Source organism: Cryptomeria japonica, chromosome 10 (assembly GCF_030272615.1).
Source record: "Cryptomeria japonica chromosome 10, Sugi_1.0, whole genome shotgun sequence".
Taxonomy (NCBI): Eukaryota; Viridiplantae; Streptophyta; class Pinopsida; order Cupressales; family Cupressaceae; genus Cryptomeria; species Cryptomeria japonica.
In genome coordinates this window covers 425,841,461-425,858,333 of record NC_081414.1, presented here as the reverse complement: position 1 = coordinate 425,858,333, position 16,873 = coordinate 425,841,461, and the positions used below count along the sequence as shown (strand labels likewise).

Below are 16,873 nucleotides of genomic sequence, written 5' to 3'. Positions count from 1 at the left end.
GCAATAACAGGAAGAATTAACAGCTGCAATCTAATTGGAATTTATTCAAAATTTATTCAATCATTTTTCTAATATATTTCACATTACATTCATACCCGGAAGATGGAGAGCAATTAATGTTTGTATTTTCTGGAAATGGCAGCAGCTGTAGGCTGTACGGCCAGCATTAAATTGATTGACTATGCCTTGGGAAGAGTTCCATTAGCCCTCCAATGCAGCTCTGGACTCCACAAACCCCCACGACCCTTCCCTAAATTATTCAGAATTTTTGAGTGTCTTCAAGCACAAATCGCCCAAGCCCTAGTTGTACGGCTGTGAGGAAAGTGTACGGCTGATGATCAGCAGCTGTACAGCTGGGTAAGGGTGCAATTGGTGTGCAGATTTGATGCCTTGGTTCTGCTCTCCAATCTGCTTACACACCACCTTTAATCTGCTCAAAAACTTGGGAGAATTCTTGCAAATTAAGCACAATTAGAGCCTTTGAATGAAGCTCTCCTAGATACCAATTGCAACGGATATTCCACCACTTCAATTGGCTACACACTGAAGATTTTATTGTTCTCCAATGGCTGGTTGCTTGCTGAAACCCTTGGCTCCTGCTTGTAGAGAGATTTCATGAAGAAAAATGCACAATAATAATGGTTCGATTTTCCCAAGGCAAGGCTTTTATATTTTCCCACTAAGGGGTCGATTTGTCTCAATTAACCCATTTAATAACATTTAAATGTTATTACTTGCATCTCAAATATTTTATCTTTTAATACCTTGGGATAAGCGCTCAAAAATAATTAATCATTTGGCCCCTTTTTTAATGATACTTGGACCCCTAAGTTATAACATTATAATGACCCCTTTTGTTATTTAACATTATAATGAGCCATTAAAACATTAATATCTCCCTAAATACTTATTATTTTACTATGCCACGTGAAATGGGAGTCAACACCACTAATCACCATGTGACCAGATGCTCTGCTAAAAATAGAAAAAAGGGTCCTTCTTGACAAACTCTGACTTACTATAAATAGTTAAGTATAGAAATTGAAGTCCAAATGATGCCAAACAAAAGCCAAATCGAAACATACCAAACCTTGGAGAGGATGCAATCCTCAAAAGACCCTCTATCCAAACTCATTAGCCTACAAGGGTCAGAATGATAGGCTAATCTCACTGAATATCTGATGTCAACTAGAAGGGGACATCACAATGTCTTAGCATATTTTCTTTGTGATACAAATATGTGCTGATTTGTTTGCCATACTTGTAAGCCAAGACAATAGTGTAATAGCTTGAGATCTATCGTATCGATTTGTGCAGCCCCATGGTCACCTAGTTACAATAGATTTAGGTACTTATCATATCATATTGGATCCACTGTTGAATTTCCCTCCCACATCAGACTAACATTCAGCTTTCTTTTCTATACCCCTTCCTCTATCCTATGAGGCAATGCTACACCCGATTCAGCCATTGGATTAAGCAAACACATTATGTTATTCCAAGTCTGTTAGTTTAGATTCAAATTATGAGGATGAGGTTTTGGATTGGCCATTTGTGGTTAATTTCCATTTTTGATCAATTACTATTTTTGTGCAGCTAAGTAGCACATATGTTTAGGTTGCTTTATTCTTTCATTGTTTTATAATAGATTTGATTTAAGTTCCTTTCTTTCTACTTTTTTTTTGCAATTCTTTGATAGCTTTGATTTAGAACATTTCTTTTTGGAAAATTGAACTATTATTCTCAAATCCCTGAAATCCATTTATTAAAACCGATAAATGAGTGCTTTGGAAACAAGGCATTAATGATAATTAAAGTTCAGCTTATGTAGCAGAGATTGTCATTCGCATAGTTGATCCAAGTTTTATGTGTTCTTGTGTAGCAGAGGATTTCTTAAGTGGATTGTAGTGAAGACAATGTTGAGCTTTATTCAACACCGCTTTTTGTCTTAGTAACTTTGTGTGCTTTTAAGAATTCTTCTTCTCGAAATCCTGCATTGTGGTTTCATTGTTGGAATTAGTTTTTGTTTAATCCATTCTTGTGTATGTGGATCTACTGGTCTTCGTTTTCAACCAGCTAGTAAGTGTTTGTGATTGGTTTACGTTATTTAGGTCGCAAGCTTTATTGATAAAAAAAATCGTTTGTGAGATAAGAACCTTTCAGGTCTTGTGCTCAACCTTTGAAACTCAACAAGATAGTGTTGATTAGGTTGAAATCATCGGAATACTGAGAGGGGGGGGGGTGTGAATCAGTATTCCCATAGATTTAAAAACTTCCTTCTAACTTTAATCATCCACAGAGATATCAAACTTCATCCAACAAACTTAACAGATATGAAACAACAAATGTAGAATAAACATGAAGAACACAACCACAAGACAAACACCGGATTTTATATGTGGAAAACCCAAATGGGAAAAACCACGGAGAGTGGGAGAATATAACTAGTTATATGGAGTTTACAACAGGGGTGGCTCACTGCCAGATTACAAAAGCGGCTCACTGCCGAATTGCTCATTGCAAAGATACAAAGAAACAACTCACTGCCGGAATGCTCACTGCAACATAAAAGGTTGAATTGAAAAGGATTTGCATCTCCAAATGCATGGAATCAATTCTCAGATTAAGCTCAGATTACAATTCACAAACTTTACAACATATCTGGTTAGAGATCTTTGTATAACTGTTTTGCAGCAGGTCCGGTGAAGGACTACTGCACTATTGCAACTCTGTCTGCCTTTGCTGTCCGCAAATCACACTTACACAATGCTACCTTTGCTGCTAACTCATATCACATGAACTTCCTTAATCTCCTTCTCACATACACTTTCATATCATACTTCTCTCATACATCAAGCTACTACATATGTATATGTATATATACCCGAGGGCACAAATACAAAGTAGTGTGTTGGCCAAGCCCAACACGTTATCAAGATACTCATGTTGGCCTCCGCAAGATCTCTACACGCTTCCTTTTACATACTTCATTTGCTAATGTATATACCGAGATTACCGGAATGGGGCAGGGTCATCCGGACCCAAGAATACTGACCCATTATAACAAAATTAAGTACAACATCACCAAACCGTAGGTTGTACATATACCAAGAATACTGCAACACGAATCTCAAAGAGATACTACTGATATGACCAAAACAACTTATACTGAGACACATGATTGATACCACATGATTGATATTGGGATCAATGAAAACTCAAAATTTTGGAACAAGGATCTTCCAAAGATTACCACACCATATTACCTCCATCATATTGCATCATAATGCCTGTCCAAAACATAACCAAAGAACTGCACATACTAACTGCATACAACATCCAGACCACTATCCGGATCAATTAGGGCTACATATATTGTCCGGTCTAAACCAAATAGCTGGTTTGACATCAATGACGACAATATCAACAATATTCACACAAGTCTAACAATCTCCCCCTTTGTCACTGATGGCAAAATATATCCAAAACGTAATTGCGTACAACTTCCCCTTACTCATGCAATTCCAAGAAACCACATTCCTTTCTCCCCCTTTTGACATCAAGGACAAAGGATGCCTTTGATGAAAAAATAATGAAAAGAAAAAGGAAGAAAAACATAATATATACAACTGCAAAAATGCCAGAACTTGAACACTGCACAAGAACCTTCAATTGCTCTTCTTTGGAAAGATGAACTTGTTTTTCTCCTTCAGATCCGGAAGAAGAACTTGCGAAGAACGTATGGCTAGTTTAATTCTAACTGAAAGGCTTCTGCACTCTACCAACAGATCAACTGCATGGGACAAACTATCCGGATTAGATGGGTTCTGCCAATACTCAACTGCATTCCCAATCAACACTGAAAAATGCTCCAATTTGGCCTCAACAATCTCCTTAGCCTTCCAAAACATGTTTATAAAGTCTTCTTTTCGCCTCTGCAGCAATAAGAGTTCAGCTTGAAAGAATTGATTCTTTTCCTCCGCTCACCATCCTTATCATTCAGAAAATCAAAAGACTTGCCTAGATTTGTTAGCTCATCTTCAATAGCATCAATCTTGCCTTTGTGCTTCACTACAGCTGTCGACAAAGAGATACAATACCTATAGACTCTGCTAGCATTGCGGACACAATTCCTCTATATATGCTGATAAGATCTTTTGCGCATTAACACATTCATTCAGTAGATTCTGCATATCCAAACCTTTTTCTTCGACTGACTGCTCAGAAAACTTCTCCTTTAGAACTTCATTCAGAGATTCCGAAAGAAGATTACTAATATATTCAAGACTCGTGTTGTTCTGAATCAAGTGATTCAACAAAATGCTTTCAATTCTATCTGACTCAACTGAAGTCAGCCACATCACACCAAACTTCTTGATTCCATCCATAGTGTCAACCAATTTCAGCAAATTAGATTCATCATCTGAATCTCCAGCTTCCTGTTCTGCAACAACCGACTCTCCTTCAGCTACAGGGGATTTCGGATCATCAATCATTACAACATCTTCTACCTTGCTTCTCTTGGGCTTTGAAACACTAACAGGAACAGACTGTCTCCTTTTCTTCTTTCCGGAGGAAGAACCTCCAGAATCGGAAATGAAAGATATAGATACCGGGCCAACACTCTACATGTCCAGAAAAGATTTGAAATAGGCATCACAAGCTTCTTTATTATTTAGATTGTCAAATATGTAAATATCTGCCTAGCAATCGAAACACCAGATTCCCATATGACATTATCTTTTGCCGGAAGGGATCCCAAACAGTACATAACCAAACTCACAAGCAATGACCCAAACTAGAAAGCATAATTCTTCTCTTTTGTCATCTTAATATTCTCTAACAACAATTCTTTCAATAATTCACACAAGTCGAACGATTTGTTTTTCTCTTTTGGCACCTTCCCTATTTCTGAAATAGATTTTATAAGAGATGCCGTAGGCAATTTACCTGCCCATAGGGTTGACGATAGTGTTAATGATTAAGGCTCGCTAATCACCCTTCACGCCGGTTAGGGCTTCCACTTCTTTGTTCAGGATAGACTTCTTTGCTGGAACTTCACCATTGTCGCACAAGTTGGTGATCACAAAAATGACTTCCTTCATGATTGGATAGGATTTATCCAATATGATGCTATCATCCCGCACATGGCTAAGGATCATCCTGATAACCTTCGCATTACCAAACAAAGGGAATTTTGTCCAAAGATTCAAACCTTTGCTTTCCAAACCTTTGACCTTTTGCAACTCATCATCACTCAGACCAGCTTCAACATCTTTGATTTTCTCCAGGTTAAATTCATCCAGGAGCACCTTGTCCAAAATTTGAAATTCCTCGCTGCTAGATTTTCCGATGATCTTTCCTTCCATGATTCCTTGCATTGCTCACTTTGCAATAATCTCAAACACAAATGACTGATAATGAAAGAATGAATTCAAAAACCGATACTTATCTTGCCAAAAACACTTCCTAGGGTTTTGTCGCCGAGAGCTTCTTGTTGATGATGTCAGCAAAAATTCCTCGGATTACCGGATAGCACTTGAAGTTAAAACACTGTCATGCCGGATCAATGACATGATCCACTCAAACGGGGAGGATAGAAGATTTTTCTTTTAGAACAAACTCCTCTTGACCCAAAGCTCTATACTTAGTTATCGGAGGGAGAGGTGCCTGCACCGGATTCTAGTACATCAGACTCGCTTCCTTTGTTCTCACTCTTCTTTCTCTAGACCAAATTTTCTTTCTTCTTTGATTCATCATTCTTCATCGCATTCTTCTCAGTAGATTTCTCCTCATTTCCACTTTTGCATTGATTAGCATAATGACTGGATTGCTTGTATTTGAAACAACTGATAACTTTCCTTTCAGGTCTTACCGGATGTGATTTGTGTCTGCATTGATTAGTCTTATGTCCATAGTTATTGCAAATGTAACAATATCCATGAAAGTTGTAACTCTTCTTATTTGCATCAATCGAATTATAATTCTAAATCAGAACATGATTTCTACAAAGACTTGCTTTATGTCCAAACCTCTTGCAACTATAGCACTGAATGCTTCTACAGTTTATTGCCTTATGTCCAAATTTATTGCATTTAAAACAATAGCCATTAAAAGATGGGTACCTTTGTGCACTAGGCTGTCGAACCGATGGTCTTCTTGCATTAGAATTCCGATTCCGGGATTTTCTTTCATCTTTTGTCTTTTTCTCCACTTCAGCTTTGACTTCTTTATCATTTTGATTTGAACACATACTGGGTTGGAAACCAAGTCTGGTTTTGTCTGCATTAGCTTGCTGCATGCTGATCAAATCTTCCAGGAGCTTACTACTATCGAGGATCTTATTTTCTGCCTTTAGATTCTTCACCTCTTGCACAAGCTTTTCATATTCTCAGACTTATGCTTTATTGTTTCCTTCAGGAATTGCTCTGTCTTGTCTTTTTCCTCAATCTTCTGCATCAAGTCTTTAATAGTCTCATTTGCCTGCTTCAACTGATTGTTAACCTCCTTGTGCCTCAGTTTGAACTTCCGGATTTGCTCTCTCAGCTTCTGCGCACATTCATTTGCTATCTTCACATTCTCTTTCAATTCTTCATTCTCTGATTCAACACTTTCCAAATCTTCATCTAGCTGGAAATCTTCGGTCATGCATATAGGTGCCATGATTCAACCAACACGGATCTCCCTCAAGTGGTTAAGCTTCCAAGCAAGGGACCAAAGCTCTGATGCCAATTGTTGATTAGGTTGAAAGCACCGAAATATTGAGAGAGATGGGGGGGGGGGGGGGGGGGTGAATCAATATTCCCACAGATTTAAAAACTTATTTCTAACTTTAATTATCCACAGATATATCAAATTTCATCCAACAAATTTAACAGATATGGAACAACAAATGTAGAATAAAGATGAAGAACACAACCACAAGACAAACACCAAATTTTATATGTGGAAAACCCAAATGGGATAAACCACGGAGAGTGTTAACTCTCAGGAGAATATAACTAGTTATATGGTGTTTACAACAGGGGTGGCTCATTGCCGGGTGGCTCACTGCCAGATTACAAAAGCGGTTCACTGTCGAACTTCTCATTGCAAAGATAGAAAGAAACGACTCACTGCCGGAATGCTCAGTGCAACATAAAAGGTTGAATTGAAAAGGATTTGCATCTCCAAATGCATTGAATCAGTTCTCAGATTAAGCTCACATTACAATTCACAAACTTTACAACAGATCTGGTTAGAGATCTTTGTATAATTGTCCTGCAACAAGTCCGGTGAAGGACTACTGCACTACTGCAACACCGTCTGCCTTTGTTGTCCGCAACTCACACTTTACAAACTGCTACCTTCGTTGCTAACTCTCTTTCGCATATCACATGAACTTCGTTAATCTCCTTCTCACATACACTTTCATATCATACTTCTCTCATATGTATATGTATATATACCGGAGGGCACAAATACAAAATAGTGTGTCGGCCAAGCCCAACATGTTATCAAGACACTCATGTTGGCCTACACAAGATCTCTACACGCTTCCTTTTACATACTTCATTTGCCAATGCATATACCAAGATTATTGGAATGGGGCAGGGTCATCCGGACCCAAGAATACTGACCCATTATAACAAAATTAAGTACAAAATCACCAAACTGTAGGCTCCACACATATCAAGAATACTGCAACATGAAACTCGAAGAGATACTACTGATATGACCAAAACAGCTAATACCGGGACACGTGATTGATATCAGGATCAATGAGAACTCAAAATTCTTGAACAAGGATCTTCTAGAGATTACCACACTATATTACCTCCATCATACTGCATCATAATGCCTGTCCAAAACATAACCAAAGAATTGCACATACTGACTGCATACAACATCCAGACCGATATGCGGACAGGGACCAATCCGGGCTACATATATTGTCCGGTCTAAACCGAATAGCTGGTTTGACATCAATGACAACAATATCAACAATATTCACACAAGTCGAAGAGACAGGTCAAGTTTACTAAAGATATTCTCTATGCAAAACCCCATTGATGATCTTATAAAGTGTGAGTGCGTGTGATCTTGTTTATAACTTTAGGTTTAGGAGTAGCATTTTTTTTTTGGGAATTTCCCCTAGTAATTCAAAATATGTTTATCCTTGTGATATTTAATGTTTTGTTGTCTTATAAAAACGTACCATTTGCTAAAATCTAAGTACATAAAACACTTACAAGTGTTTACATTATTTCGCATGCAATTTATTTAAGATACATAAAAGGCTTATTATTTATTAAAGTTCCAATGCTAAAAATGGTTTTCTTGCAGTTGAAGCAAAAACTCAAAAATCAAAATATTCTTTAAAGATATCGTCACCTAAAACAAGCAAGTCTTGGATAGACCTGACTAAATATATCACGTTTCTAAGATAAACCTTCGAAAAGGTTATCTAAGAATATCATGCCCAAGTAATAACAATTGCTGAAAAATAACTAGTTTGATAGTTGCCTCCTCTTAGTGGTCTTGATGTAGCTCTTTCATTCTAAGCATGATGAATCCTTAAAAAGCACTTGTAACTCAAATGTCCATTGACAACTTGCCAAACAATGATGGTGACTTGGGTGATTTCTTCTTGATAATGCACATACAAACTCTTGCTGGCCTTGCAAATTGTGATGCTTTGTTATCATAAGCCTTGTCACGGATGACATTTGACAATCTTTTCTTGGCATAACTGTTCGATGAAACTCCTCATGCAACAAATCATCAATCTTGAAGTGTCTTGGATGAGGAGTGAAGGAAATGATAAGGTTCCCTGTAATGATCAAAATTTCTTTGAGAATTGTTACAATACTTCCTTTCTTTTGTTAATGAATGTAATCTCCAAACCCTCCCTTCCTTGTACCAAATCTGCAGACTTCATGTTACAAAATCCCAGGGAAGGAAAATATGAAGTGCAAGGAACAATGCTAATTTTTTTTTTTTTTTTGTTATAGCTCTCTTATCAATTCTAGATGTCTGATGAACATTCTCCACAAGACTGCAAAATTTTCACATCTTGTTAAAAACTGCAATAAAACTACTTTCCTTTCTTGCAAAAATGGAAAGAACAAGACCAGTCCTTGTGTGGGCATGCACCAGTGGTCTGGATGCCGTTATAACACTTTTTAAGCCTATGGTTGTTGTAGCACTAAATTGTAGTGGCATGTGCTCAGGATCTATTTGTGTAGCTTCTAGCACTCTACCTTGTAATGGTGCATGCCTGAACTTTGAATTGCCCTTTTCAAAACTTAAGAACATTTTCAGCATCCTTCCTTCTAGCACGCTCCATTGGACTGGACACCATTTTTCATGTCTATAATTTTAAAGTCATATTCACCTATGCACACGCTTCAAGTCAAACTTTCCATTTCTGATTTGTTTTTGAAAACTTGAGTTTTGCCATCCTTGTGTGTATTCTGCTCTTGTGATGATTAGGACTCACTGAAAACTACTGTGGTGAGGGCAAATGATCTGAGATTTGGTTACAGCTTTTCACTGTAGATGCTCAGAAGGGCAATCAATGAAGCTCCAGTTGAAGATACAAGCTGTTGAAGATGTTTGCAATCTGCTGAACAAGGCTGCTATGGATGCCTACTGCAAAATCAGACTCCCCTTGGAAAACAGAAGTCTGGAATGAAATACAATACCCAAGTACACATTTATGGAATGAAAACAACTCCATTTCCAGCACTTTGTATTTATTGCTCATATCACAACATGCTTAAAGCCTTAAACTATTCATAAGTGTTTTTTGCTTTTGCAAAACAAAGCGTGATTGAGAATGGCTGAGAGTGCTTCAAGGATCATCATGGCATTTTATGTTTTGCAGACTTGCTTATAAAAGTGTGCATGGGCATTAGAGGCTGTTTTTGTTAAAGTTATATCTTAAATGGGCACTCCTTTATGAGGACCCTTTTTTGACTTAAACTTCTTCTTTGTTTGATTGTGCTCCAAACATGGAGTTGAACTTTTGCCCATTCCTTCATTTAGGGCACACTTTTCCTCTTATGCACCTTTTTTTGTGGTCCAAAATTTAACTTTTGGTACATCTCTTGTTTAGTCGCACACTTTTTGATTTGCACCATATTTTGCTAGGCTTTTAACTTGAATTGGTCACCCTTTGGAGGGACATGCTACTTGCAGTTGTATGTCTAATTTCGATGTTTTTTCGGTTTTTGGAACACTCAATATATTGGCACACGTCTAGTCTAGGTGCTCCAATTTGGCATTTTTACATGTTTTGGTAGGCTTTTTATATTAGTGCATGGTCTAGATGTCTCCTTTTTAACTAAAATGTTGGTTTTTGACACTCTTTGTATTGGTGCATACCTCACCATTGGATGTCTGAAATTTGCAAACACTTGAAATATCCTTCCTTTGCTTAGGTGAACTACATTACACTAGATGCCAAAACCATCACATATTATTTTGTCCATGTGGAGACTCTTTGTTCAAGTGCGCACCAAGGGTTAAAATGCACTAGACTTTTGACATGTTTCACTCTATTTGGGACAATTAGGGCATTGGCATTTACTAATACTTCAAGGCATCCATCTTATATAGTGTTAGTCAATTTTGTATCTTCTCCCCCATCCAAACTTCGTTCTTCATCTCATTTGATGTGTTTGAAAGCTTCTTTTGTCCTAGAAAGACACTAATTAAAGATAACAAATATGACATTCGTGACCATGAGAGACAAGGATCTAGTGATGACTTGCTAGATGTAAAATGATAGTATTTTAGCTTGAAACATGACTATACAACTTTTTGTCAGGGTACAATATCTTCCAATATATTTGAGATGTTAATCAATGATTGCAAGGAAGCATGAATGGACTAAATCAATAAGTCAATCTTTCTAAAGAACAAACATCACAAGTTGTCTAAGTCATTATATTGTTTGCAAAATGAGCTTTAGAAAACGGTTAACTCACCTATGCACCTATACAAAAAACTCTGAGTGGGGATCAAACACCTTGATGTGTTGGAATCATAGTCACATTATACATACATGACAAACCAAAATTATAAATGGAATTCAATTACATAGGTTTAAATGGGAAAAACATGGCAAATTAAAAGATGCTAAAATACTCATAAAAACATGGTCAAAAAACTGCGGAAGTTGTCACGCCATTAAAGTGCATAGAAAGGGAAAGCAAGTCCAAACATCAATTAGAAGGTACAAATTTTGGGAAGTTTTTTTTTTCGCTGCTAGGGAAGGAGAGGCCTGATTAGTGATTACTGATGGCTGATATTAGATCCAGCTTGATCGGGTGCTTCCTTCCACACAGACCCTAACAGTGCTTCTGCATGGAATGCAGTCTTAAAGGGCTCTTAGAAACGGGTTCTTTTCCATCCTGGTGTGGTCCCTCCAGTTGTGCATCCCAGTCCATATGGTGCAGAGGTGGTGGCATCACCAGGTTCTATAATTGGGTGGTTCATGAATTTCTATGGAGAGATTAAACACTGGAAAAGGAGACCCATTGAATGCATTTGGAGGACTGGGCAGGTTATATTTGTGCCTAATGGGTTGTGGCATTTAGTTATTCTTCTGGATGATCTCCATTGCTATCACACAAAATCAATTGAGCAGGTAAGTAATTCTTTAAATGTATTAGGATTTTAGAGTTTCATTTTTTTATTTTTATTGATTGCTTTTGGGATCACTTTGTGGTGATAATACTTCTATTCATTATTTTTATATTTAATATACTCTGATGGGAATAGAGCTTATAAAAGCATTGCCGTCCTTCGGTAGAACTTAGAACTAAAAAATGGAAGAATCACAGATGCTGCTTCTGATTTTGAGTTATAAATTGGTGCATCAATGAAGGATACCATTATTCCCAGTATTCAGATGGGAACGTGGATATCAGCTGTACCCTATCTAACCTTTTCTGTACCTGCAAGCCCATGCAAAACAGAAAATGAAAACAAATGTCTAATAACTTTCAGCAGACACTTTTAAAAGAATACAAATCATGAAAAATAAAGCTCAGACCATAAATAAAACCTTCAAGTATCATGAATTTTCTTTATCTGTTAAACTTAGTTCTGCTTGAGAGTGCCAAAAACATTATAGACAAACACCCATGGGCTGACAGAAAAAACCAATTCCTTTTGAATTGTGTGCATACAAAACATGTTTTGACCCAAATTAACCCAATTTTGACTGGATTGACCAGGTATTTGATTTACATGAGCATGGTGGGTTGGAACGGCATGGTTTTGATGTCAGGTACATTTTAAAAATGGGTATATGTGTTTTTTGTGACTGGTTGGAATGGTTTTACAAGTTGGAATTGGGTGTGTGACTCTCTAACAAGGCGCTCTTCCTTTGTTTGGAAGAGATTCAAGGTCCTATCAATGAGTTTAGTGGATGTTTTAGTCTCATTGGATGACAACTCCTAATCAAGATTGTAATGTCCCCTTTTTTGGGTTCTCTTGCGGTGCAGTTGGCGTTGACTTTCTGGGTTTGTGTCAGTGTGTTTAGAGGGGTAATTTGATGTTACTAGTGAGCTCAGATGTTTTAGAAGAGTCATATATGCTTTCAGATGTTATTTCCGGCTTTTTGTTTGGGTTCCATGATTCTTGGAGGGAGTGTCTATTTTTATTAAGTCACCCATTCAGGTCCATTTATCAGCTTTCATCATTGGGATCACTCCTACGCAGTCAGTTTTCAATTTCAATGCTTTTCGACCATTGTCGCTAATTTGGTGTACTATTGAACTATATTTAATTAATTTTACTAAGGTTGCCATTGTAAACGAATTTTTTAATTGGACACCTTAGTATTATAGCTTGTCGGAAAGAGAACGGAAAGTTTTAAATGATGAGATGCTTAAAAGTGACTTTCAGTGCTGGAAATGTTTTTAAAATAAAATAAATAACTTTTTGGAGTTAAAAGGCTTAATAAATTAATAAAGTGATTTTATAATGGAGTTTCTAGAAAATTCCCAGAAAAGCTTATAAATAAGAGGTTTGAGATTTCATTTGATATATTGAGTTTATTCTATTTCTCTGATTGAAACCCTTGTGGTTCTAGAGATTGAACTTGGTTTATCTCAGCCTTTGGAGGATGAAAACCCTCTTGGGAAGATTAGTTTCAGTGGTGAAAGCTTTCTCCCTAGCTGGTGATTGGCAGAGTCACTTGGATTTTGCATCGGTAGTTCAATGGTTATGGTATGAAGTTAATGAAGTCTTTGAAAAGATAAATTTCAGGTTTTGTTGTTGTGATCGAAATTTTGCCAGGAAAGTTATGTCTGAACGCAATGTTATGAAATAAGGGTTTTTGCTGGATGAGTTTGGATTCATTGAAGGTATTGAGCATTTTGGTATTGGTAGAGTTGATATTGAAGCTTCTATTTCCGTGTGGGTTATTTGTTTAAACGTTTCTTGTGGGTTTGGACACCAAGTTCCTATTGACGGTCATTGTGGTGTGAGATTTGCTAGGTGTTTGGAAACCTTTGGTTGACATAAAAAAGGGGGCTGCTGTACATTTCCGAGTGCTGCAAAATGTATTTTCAGAACTGAAATATTTGTGAAAGCTTCATCAATATTTGTTTGCTTGGGATGTGCAACTTGCTATTCTATTTGCTGCTGTTCAATACTGGAAACTGTGTATGAAATGAGCATAGTATTCTTGGAGTTGCTGCTGTTCATGTCCATGTACTACTACAAGAACCTTTCAGATTGAATTTCAGATGTGTGCAATATTATTTCAGTCACCTCAAGGTCAGAATTTCATTGGTTTGGTACATTATATTGTGTAAATCTTGCCATATCTTGGTTTATGAATAGAGACATTTCCATCTTGCTGTTATCTATTTGTTTGAGTGCTTTGCAAAGTTGAATGGTATCTCTGCAAGATGAAACAAAAACAAACAGAAAACCTTTAACAGTCAATGACCATAAGCAAGCAAACTATTTGATGAAATTACTAAGTTGGGAAAAGTGAAAATTTGGGCAAGATTACATAGGGGATCTTACAAAGAGCTTAATAATCTTTTCTCGAACGCTCATAAAGATGAAGCATTGTCTTAGGTCAAAGACTCAAAATCCATTTGAAAGGTTTTCTAGAGCATCCATGTGATGTCTATTAATCAAGTCTTCATCAAGGGAGTATCTATCCTTCATTTCTGCATCAGTGATGTAAAAGATCAGAATATACAAGAAAAAAATCACATCAAACCAGTATTTGTCATCCTATTAAAGCATCATAAAAACAATTCATGATCCTTTGATTTGGCATTGATGGAGCAGATTCTTAGCAGGTGGACCAGATTTTTGTAATGGCAGTACTTTTTAGACAGGATCGAGGCCTTTGTAGATTTACATGAGGATTGCTAACCTTATGGTGACTTGGAAGGCATTTGGAACTTTAGGTGATTGATTTGTGCATTTATTCTGGATACCTGTTAGATCTTGGATTTATAATGTGATCAGTTAAAGTGATCTTGTTTATGGTTTATCCAACTAAAACTAGCGTAAGTGATTATGATTGGAATTTTTCTATTTTATGAAAAGAGGGCAGTTGTAAGGTTCTGTGAGGTATTTACAGGTTAGATACTCTCACATAACTGTTACCTTTTAATGTAATAATTAGAGCTTCATGCATCCTTTGTAAATAAATTGGACTATCTAATGCAAGGAGGATTGTGTGAAACAAGTATTAGATTTTTAATCTGAAAATATTAGAAGGTCAATGAAAGTTAAATATGTGGAAGCTTTTCATGCCTCTTGTTTTTCATCAGTAGCATTACTTGCATGCATTCTATACAATTTCTGTTGATTTGTTTATTATTCATTGAAATTATGTTGGATGGTCTACAAGGTTTCCTATTCGCTATAGATCTCTACATTAGGCTTATTGATTTTACTCTCTTAAATCTCTGTAGGTCGATCTGGTAGAGGAGCTTTATCACCGTTCCTTGCAGGGTGTCTTATTATTTGCTCTCATTTCCTATTTATACATGCATATAATGCACTCTTTTTTATTTCAATATAAATATGTATTAAGTATGTAGATTCCATCATTGTAAATTTTCCAAATATAGTTAAAGAAGATAAGCCACCCATGCTAACAGGGGAGGAACTATGATCCTCACACTGCCCTAAACAAATTTTTCCTTGACAATTTTATGTGCTGTATCCCATCATTTTTCTTGAATGAAACCTTTCTCCACTATGTGCTCTAGAAATGTAAAATCTTGTGAATTTCTTTTCTCTAGGTTTTGATTCTTCAACCTCACAACAAATCAACACAGTATGTTTTCCAATCAGTTATGATTTGTATAGTAGTTATGCTTCTGAGGTTATGATGTATGTAGACAATGGCACCAAAATACTTTACAATACTTTAACAAGAAATGCTGTATACATTTTTCCTGCATACTTAAGACATGAGCAATCATCTACCATGATGAACATTGCTGGACAAATATTGGGAATATTAATGTTTTTGTTAAATGTGAATATGACGATTGGAGATCCCTTGCAGCATCAATCCAAATACTGCATATAGAGTTTAGTTTATAGGTATGATAGTTGGACACATTGCTTCAGTCTCCATTAACCACACCATAACAAGTGTTACTGTCAGTCTTTTAAAGCATCAATCAAAGAGTACATATAGAATTAAATTATGATAGCTTACAGATATGACAGCTGAATGTAATGCTCTGTTAACCTCACCATAACAAGTGTTATTATCAAAATTAAATTCCTCTTTTACTCAATGAGTATATTATTTATCTACTAGGGTAGTAGGGACACCTGTTACCAAAATTTCTGTAGATAGTATCAGAGGAAGATTTGGAAAATTAAGAAAAATTAGACCAAAGGTTTTTGGTGGTTATATGAAATCAGCCCCAAGTTCTCAACTTCTGGAAAGACGAAATAGGATTTCATTTATTCAAAAGAGCAAAGTGTTCAAAATGTCCTGGATAGAATAATAAAGTGTTGTATGTTTTAGGTTGCTATATTTAGTGTCTTCATGTGGATAGGTAATCAGTTCTAGCATGTTTTTTCATCTACAGGCCAAGTGGTATCTAAGAGCTGCAGAAGGTGGAAGCACCCGTGCGATGTACAATACTGCTTTATGCTACTTATCTGGGGAAGGCATTGCACGCAATTATCAGGAGGCAAGGAAATGGATGAAGCGTGCAGCACTTGCTGGCCATAAAAAAGCACAATTTGAGCATGGCCTTACCCTCTTTGCTGTAAGTGCACTACTGTTCTTGTGACTATCTATAAGTTTCATTCCGAAGTAAGCTAGATTCTTAAATACGATTCATTCTATTTTTGTCTGTACATTCTATGATTAATTGAAAAAAATATTGTTTTTTTAATATATATGCTTTGCATACATACAAAGACTAAAAAATTCTGTACTTCACATTTTCAGATGAATGGAAAAAAATGGAAACCCCTATATATGTTGCTTCTTTCCCTCTTTTTCTTATCCTCTTGGGCAAATTGAGCATTTCCTAGTGATATATCATTCCTTTAGGGTACAAGTTGGACAATGTGATCAAACCTGATCAGAGCAGTGAATACCTCTTCTTTGAAATTTGTGGCTTTAGAGTGAGAAACTGGGCTCTAGGTTAACTTTGGTCAAATCTCAGTTGATACCATGGTTCTCTTTCATGAAGAATAGTCTTATAACAATCTCAGGGCCATGTATGTTGTGGATTTTCTTCCTAGTTTCAGACTCAGGTAGGACATTACCTTGATCTCTGTGCTTAACCTTCCTTGCATTGAACCATGAGAGCTTGGTGCTGAGTTGTTTCTGTCTTTGGAATGCTTTAAAGAAGGGAGCGTGTTAACTTTA

General features: G+C 36.6%; 1 protein-coding gene across 1 annotated transcript in view; it reads left to right on the top strand.

Moving 5' to 3' along the window:
- Window positions 1-16,873, top strand: part of LOC131034103 (F-box protein At1g70590) — an 82,200-nt gene that overhangs the window by 51,822 nt on the left and 13,505 nt on the right. The window contains exon 4 of the mRNA XM_057965479.2: window positions 16,080-16,262. Within this exon, the coding sequence (XP_057821462.2) occupies window positions 16,080-16,262 (183 nt within the window). The remainder of the gene's footprint in view (window positions 1-16,079; window positions 16,263-16,873) is intronic.